At 43.1% G+C, this 7,667-nt stretch overlaps 1 protein-coding gene across 1 annotated transcript; it reads left to right on the top strand.

Moving 5' to 3' along the window:
• Positions 1 to 414: 414 nt before the first annotated feature.
• LOC134478849 (uncharacterized) lies at positions 415 to 7,409 on the top strand. Its single transcript, XM_087586919.1, has 5 exons — positions 415 to 557; positions 1,296 to 1,458; positions 2,632 to 2,763; positions 3,408 to 3,584; positions 6,810 to 7,409. Exons 1-5 carry the CDS (start codon positions 425 to 427, stop codon positions 6,892 to 6,894), a joined length of 690 nt encoding a protein of 229 aa, XP_087443045.1. The 5' UTR covers positions 415 to 424; the 3' UTR covers positions 6,895 to 7,409.
• The last annotated feature ends 258 nt before the right edge of the window (positions 7,410 to 7,667 follow it).

Raw genomic sequence — 7,667 nt, 5'->3', positions numbered from 1 at the left:
ATGCATGGACCCTGGGTTTATACATTTCAGGAAGAAGAATATCCATCATCCACGGTCTTTAGATCTATGGCTGTTAACAAAGATGTTCTATCCATTTCAAGGCCTGATACAACTCTCCCTCTCCTCAGCAACTGAGTTGTAATGAAGCAGTGAGAACTCTGAAGCTCTGGAAGGAGAGTGAGCGAATGGGTGTTCCTGGCTCAAAAGTGAGTCTCTGGAAAACCACTGCAGAACCTGGTCAGTCTGGTAGAGGTAGTTAGCAAGTAAGCTATGGCATTTCCCAGTGACATCACCGGTAGTGTCTTCCCTGGAAATTCTCTTGTATCCAGGAGACACTAGAATGTTCTGTGATGTCACCAGTGTTGTGGTGACACCAACTGCCTGAGCGATTTCCCTTCTTTTCCTAATGTGTTCCCGAGGAGGCATGTTCTCCAGGATCCTCAGTCTCTTTCGGAGGGACAATCATATCCATGCAGGCACCAGACCAAGGCAGAGGGAGGCCAGCCCTCCATCACGTTGGAGAAGAAGACGAATGGAAAGGTCCTTGAGGAGGTCAAGTGAGTACTGGGCAGGGCAAGGGGGATTCCTGGAGGAGGTTGGCTTGAGCTGGTCCTTCCAGGAGTAGGACGTATGATTTAGAGCCTCAGTCTTCCTAAATGGCTGACCCAGATTCAACAATTTCTGATCATTAGTTTGACAGAAAACCAAGAACTGTTATATGTCAAGGGGCTTTCCTTGGATCTCTTTAACACCATGGGAAGTGTCAAAGAATACCAGGATGAGCCTTTATAAGAATAACAAAGAATAACAGGATCGGCTGTTGAAACACTTCATTCTCAGCAGTGTCCTGTAGATTACTTGGGTAATTGATGCCAAGAGGGATACTCTCCTGGTCATATATCAAGGTCTCAGTTACTTTGTCCTTGAACACACATGATTAGGGATTCAAGATGTTAAGCAGTTTGAACTCAAGGACTTACCTGCCTCACATCAGACATTAGCTGAGAACGTCCTCCAATTCTTCTTGTTTAGGCCAGCTTTAGAATTTCAGTGCCAGAGGAATGGCTTTAGGAGGTGTGGTCTATATCTATGATGGCATATGTCATCCTATGGCGATGATGGTGGGGAACAGGGACCTAGCTGAGTTCAGCTTAAAGATAGCTTTCTTGCTCTGTCAGGGATTCACTGTATCTGTAGAACTGTTCATCCTCAGACTTCTGTTTTAGACTAAGCATAGTTTTCCTTGACACTGTGTCCACATATATGCCTGTTCACTGGTGTTTATCTACCTACAGAGTCTGATCAGAAGGCATCATCCCAACCCTCCATGACACCTGTTGAGGAGGAGAGAATGAAGCGTCTGGAGAACATCAAAATTGCTCTCCAGAAGATGCAGAAGGAGAGAGATGAACTCAGGAGAATCCTGGCAGATTACCCGGGAAAGAATTTAAATGACAGGTAGTCACAATGCAACTTCTGTTAAATCCACATTTCCTCACATCACAGTAGGCTACAACTCCAGGGTGTCCTCATGGTCAAAATCACTTTCCTGATTGCATCAGAATGTGAAGTCCAGATGGGAAAGAGATGGTGGCACAGGCTATTTTAATTCCTACAAACGTAAATAATAGCCTGTGGCCTGAATCACAGTCTGGGAGTGAGTGTACTAGTGTGTGAGCTCTAGGTGTGTGGTTTAAGAAGCCTGGACAGGTGTTGGCTTGTGGGAATTTCTAGGTGATCTGATTATGACCAATCATTGTTGTAATTGACGTGGAGGTGCTTTGGGTTCAGTAGGTCCTGTGAAGAGCTGGAGGGGCCTAATCCCACTTGTTGCCGCATAGTGTGTGACTGGAATGACAACAGGGGATCATTGGTGTTCTCTGATTATATTCACTGTATTTGGAGATAATGCCACAGCCTTGTATTTAATTGGCATTCTAATTGTATTTGCGAGAGAGAGAAAGAGAGAGAGAGAGAGAGAGAGAGAGAGAGAGAGAGAGAGAGAGAGAATGTGTTTTGTGTGAGTATGTGTGTGTGTATGCATGTGTGAGTGTGTTTTTGTGTATCACTTAAGATCTGGGTATTCTATGTTCTGATTTGGCCTGAGAATTATCCTGTGTCAATTTTCATGGCATGATAATGATGAGGCTGAGAGCCTCACTGTGAGCAGTAGAACATTTCACATCTGCTCAGGTGGACGCACATGGGAATCTCCTGGTGCGTGTTATAAATTCTTTTCCCTGTAAATACTGTTCATGTTCCTTTGGGTTTTCATGTAGCAATAGATTCTATGATTGAGAATTGTTACCTAAGAACAGGAGAATAGTCTTCATGGGTTTAAGTTGGAGCCTGGATCGTGGCACAGGGTCCTCGAATGTTCTTGGCAAGCTAGTCAATTCCTTCAAACTCCCTCAGGGAGCTCAAGCAAATCAGCTCCCTCCTTTTGTTTGCTGGCACTGCTGTCCCTGTGTCCATAATAATAAACTTATAAATAGCAAATGGACGCAATACCAAGGATCAAGGTGTGGCATGTCCTAGGCTGGGGTAGTTCAGGATTCAGTCTGAATTCATGTAATTCTTGAATCCTTCATTCATAATGTTATTTCATCCTTGGACCATGCCTTACCACAGGAACAACTTTGAGTCCGAGATGCTCATGAAGCAGCACGAGGAAGTGATGACCGACATGAAGAAAATGAGCGAGCAGGTCAATAGAGCTTTGGTCAAATGTACACACCTCACACTGGAAAATGACTGGTACTGGTGAGTAACTTACAAGGCTGTGACCCCAGCACTAGGCACAGCATGTGTCAGCCCATTCTTATGTTTGAAGTAAAGTGAGGATCAGGCTTTATAGTGTTTGAAGCAGACCAGGAAGCCTGTGTCTAAGGAAGGCTCTAGGATTTTTACCTCTTGTAGATAGTTTGACCAAATGGAAAGAGACTGTGAGATTCTTCAATCATTGTCCTTCCCTAATAGGGATCCTGTACATAGAAAATGTGTGCACAATGATGGAGTTATCAATCAATCTTGATGCTCTGGGGCTGTGACAGGACACACACACACACACACACACACACACACACACACACACAGGACACAGAAAGATTGGCCTCCAAGTGACATTCTAATAAAATGGACAAATAAGCACACATAGGGATTATGTCCTCTTCTGGGAAAAACTTGAATCAATGATGTCAGGTTTTTGAGAAGTGCCCTGAGTCTTCTGGAATGTTGCTCTTTTCTCCATTTGACCTGACTCTAGGTCATGCTCCATGGCTATTCTGGACTTGGACTATAATCTGGGGCTCTCTTCCGATCAGGACCCTAGAAGGAGCAATGGACTTGGAGAAGTGGGAGGAAGTTGGAGACTGGCTGGGAGTCACCATTTTTTCTTTGTGTCTCAGCCGCAGCTTCTGCCCCCTCCTAACTGAGTTGTTTGAGCTGAAGAACAATGCCCAGAGAGCACGGCATGAGAACAGGGAGCTTCTATGGGAACAGATTGCACTGGAAGAGTCCATTAAGGAAACAACAAGGATCTGTGGGGAAGCCAGTATGAAAATCCGTGTAAAAAGCAACCTCAGGTAGGATGAATGACGCATCAAGGGCAGGTTTTCCTGATATCTAAGCATAAACCAAGTCAAACCAGTTTAACCTTCTCCACCTTATCCAGACACTCTCCTAGGTCTCATCCAGTTGTTCATCTCTTTGAACATTTACAAAACTTTCTGTGATGTTAGCTTCATGCAAGAAACTGGAGGATTGACAACCAAATCCTCCTGCTCAACTAGAAAATGCATTTCCTTAAGGGGGATCTGTTGATCACACACTGCACACTTACATGCCATGAGGTAGCCATCTTTGTAGTGCACAGAACTGATTAGAGTTCAGTTCAATTGCCAAAAGAATGGCTCTCATTGTCAACTATGATGGGGCTTGTGGACTTTCTCTCCTTTTCCCCGTACATTGAAAATGGTCCCTCCTGCCTGTCCAAATCGTGGTTTCTAGTGACAGAGCTTGAGAAGCAGTTTGTCCGTCCTGTTTTATGTCAGTGTTTTAGTGTTCTTTCCTGTGGCTTATGTCCTGGAGCTGACTGGATGAACAGGGATGTAAGAAAGACTTCTCTCAGGGTGAGGGTTTGTGTGAGATATGTGAGGATTAAAGGGAAATTTTTCTCCAGCTCTCTCAACCTAGTGTGCCCAAGAAGTGCATTCCCTACACAGGTTTACTCTATAAGGGACGGATAGCAGTGTCTAAGCTCTCACTTGACACATTTCCTTTGCCTCATCTCTATTCAACAATATATATATATATATATATATATATATATATATATATATATATATATATATATATAGAGAGAGAGAGAGAGAGAGAGAGAGAAGAGGAAACACAATTTTTCCAATTAGTTTTAAACTGTTCTTAATGGGGTTTTGATCACTATTGAAATTATTACACTGGGAAAACTATTCATCAACATTGACATTACTTGGAGAAAAACTCAGGAATAGGGTACAGGGATGTGAGGAGAGGCTGCTGTGTGATGTCCATGTACCTCAGTGTCGAAACTGATGACTCAGAGCTCTTCTGCCTTCTTTGCTCTCGGTGTATAGTAACACTGGAAGGTCATGTGGCTTATTGTGTCTTCTCAACATCCTGGTTATGTTAATCGTTACCTGCCACCACTTTCTCTCCAGATTGGCCTAAACTTGGTTGAATACACCTTGGCTTTGGAGTTTGGCCTGGAATTTGTTAATTGAAAGATTAATTTGCTTAGAGTTGAATCTGCAAGCAGAAGATGTCCAGGAGTTATGCTGAGGTGGAATCACATCTTTGCCTCAGACAGAAACTTAGGCTCAAAATCGTCCAAAGCACTCACCCTGTGTTGTGTTGTGGCAATCTTAACCATTGTTATTCAAAATCATTTGATCTGAGTGAAAATCATCTGTAAGGAGGGTTTAGAACAGTGATGACCCTCAGACATTGCTGGAGGTGTCAAATGGGTAGCCCTGTGAGAAGCTGTGTACAACTCTTGTGAAAGTTCAACCTTTTGACACAGCGATTCCAGAAGAAGTAGGTGTGAGCAGAGAAACTGTGGCACATTAGTGTTTAGTGGTTCACCTCAGAGCAGCCATGAAGCAAAATTACCCAGATGTCCATCAGTCAGAAAGTGAAAAGGTACAATGTTGTCCAGCCCTTCCATGGACTGTGGCTGAGTTTGATTATACCTGCCAGCATTTGGCTTTTAATTAGCCTTCTCTTACTCGAATTATATCTGATAGCATCCCATTACAAGTTTTACCTTGGATTGTGGTTATGGAGATTTCCTAGCTGTTTGTGCTGGTAGTTTGTTTCCCCTGTCAGGTACTGTATGGTAAAGGGACCTCATATTGAAAAATGCAGCTCACTTTGCATGCACTGGGAAACAGTGAGCAGAGGACTGAAGAGGCTCACCTGCTCCCCCCCCCCCCCCCCCAGTGCTCTGTTTCCTGAAATCAGCCTCCTGTGCACGGCCTTGTGACCTTGCTAAGCAGGCTTGGCTAACAGGCCTAGATGTCACATTTCTAATTTCTGATTTTCAGGGGAATACACTTTATTGGCTGAGCTGTCTTTAGGTTATGCTCACTGTGTACTTACTCCACTCCAGGTTTTTTTTTTTTCTTATGCCACAATAGTAGACTGGGTGATCCCTTGTATTACAATTAACTGGGAAACTAACCACATTCTGCAAAATACTCTGCTTGTATATGTGAACAAATACATTTGGGTGAGTTCAAAAGTGTGTATGTCTGGGTGTATGTCTGGGTGTCTGTCTGTCTGTGTCTGTATACATGTATGTCTCCATGGACAATATAATCTTCTAATGACCAGGATGAGGAGAGAATGGAGGAAAGTCTGCAGGACCCCCTGAATCAGCAAAAACTGGTCACTGAGCAAAAGGCCTTGTCTGAGAAGATGCAGCATCATTTCGGTGTCACTGAGAGGATTTGAAAGCACAGGATGAGAGGACCCAAGTAGATTCCCTGTACTTATAAACTGTCTTATTGGGTGTGTGACTTTCTCCATAGTTCTCAGCACCTGTCACCTAGGAGCAGCTCAGAATACTTTTCTTGTCCATTTTAAAAGAAATTCCGTCCATGAAGTGTATGTGATCCATAGAGATTCTGGCTATTGTGTACTGATCCCTCCAGTCTGTGCTCTCTTGTATTATCTGAGCCCAGTGCCTTTAGGTCTCCCCACAAATAGTTTTACGATACACATAAACAAAGGAGTGGTATAGTTTATTTTCTGCATGAGTATCTCCTTTGGACTTCAATGCCTACCCTCGGCAAGATTTCCATGCAGCATATTCTTGCCAAGTATAATATCACTTCAGTGTGCATGTACTTCTTGAGATATTGTTTCTCTGGGTCTTTGCAGATATTGAGGTTGTCATGTGGACCCCAGGCATATTCCTGCACTGGAGGAATAATAATAGTCTTCATTTCAGTGATGGCCAGACTTCCAAGGCCTTCCTATTGTTTTCTAGTTTGTTCATATCTCTCCTCATCTGACATTGAGACATTGCTACATGATATTAAAATATAATGTATACGTATGATTGGAATTATCTGCTGTTCACTGTTTAATTTTTAGCAGTTTTAAAAGCTGGGAAAATATGCAGGCCTGTGGGATCTCTTACCCTTCTCTCTTGGGCATGAGAGAATGACCTCAGATGAAAGATCATCCTGGATTATCCTGCTGAATTGTGCTGCTGTGTATGGGATAAGTGACATGGCAGGTTCTCACCAGGCCTTTTCCACCCCTAGGTCTGAACACTGCAGCAGAAGCTTTCCCAGGGCACAGAGCAGGATTACAGCTCTCAGAGACAGAACTGTCCACCAGGAGCACTGAGGGTGCAAAGATTGACACCACCTCCCACATCTCAGTCCTTGTAACCATACCAATCTTGGGCTAAATTTGAAAGACCTTGAGATGTGGCCTGGAACACGCCTCACGTTTAACCTTTTGACGACTTGTCCATCAACAACCAACCACTCCGAGTGAGGCAGGTCTACATTCATCTTGAGGAGATTTTTACCATCTTACCTGCCGTTCTGCTGTGTTTGCAAGGCCAGCAACAGGCTGGAGTTATATGTTGAAGAATCAGCAGGAATTGAATGCTGACTAATTTACTTGTTATATTTGTTTTTAGTTTGAAGTTTTGTTTTATGCATTTGGTTTTATTTGTTTACGTTTGAAGTTTTGTTATTTATTTGTTAACTTTAGTTTTTTAATTAATATGCTATATTCTTAAGGCTATATACATTGAACTCATTGACTCCCCACTTTAAAATGTTCTCGAATAAATTAATTTTTGCCAATAAATAAAAATGTGACCTTTAACCCTTCACTCACAAGACCGTCCTGAGTCGTGTGTGGTTCTTCCTCCTGTAACAGCACAAGTGTAAGGCAACAGTGGTTTTCTGCAAGTCTCATGCAGCTTAGGCTTCACCATCAGTTCACAGCAGCCAGAGCTGCACAGGAAACTGTGCTCTTGATGTAGACAGTGTATCGTGCTCTGTGGATCCCACATACATGATGAAAATTATCCTTGCTTTATCCCTGTGCTCACAAATTTAGCTTCCTTTATAGTGACAAACAAAGGAGAAACACAAGTATTTCTC

This window comes from Rattus norvegicus, chromosome 15, assembly GCF_021556685.1.
Source record: "Rattus norvegicus strain SHRSP/BbbUtx chromosome 15, alternate assembly SHRSP_T2T, whole genome shotgun sequence".
Taxonomy (NCBI): Eukaryota; Metazoa; Chordata; class Mammalia; order Rodentia; family Muridae; genus Rattus; species Rattus norvegicus.
The sequence above is the reverse complement of the archived record's forward strand: the minus strand, read 5'-3'. Positions and strand labels throughout refer to the sequence as shown.

Excerpts from the sequence above, each read along its gene's own strand:
- LOC134478849 (XM_087586919.1), top strand. The coding sequence starts at position 425 with ATGTTCTCCAGGATCCTCAGTCTCTTTCGGAGGGACAATCATATCCAT. Across the intron at positions 1,459-2,631 it reads GGAAAGAATTTAAATGACAG|GAACAACTTTGAGTCCGAGA; the intron begins GTAGTCACAATG and ends GCCTTACCACAG. Across the intron at positions 3,585-6,809 it reads CGTGTAAAAAGCAACCTCAG|GTCTGAACACTGCAGCAGAA; the intron begins GTAGGATGAATG and ends TTCCACCCCTAG.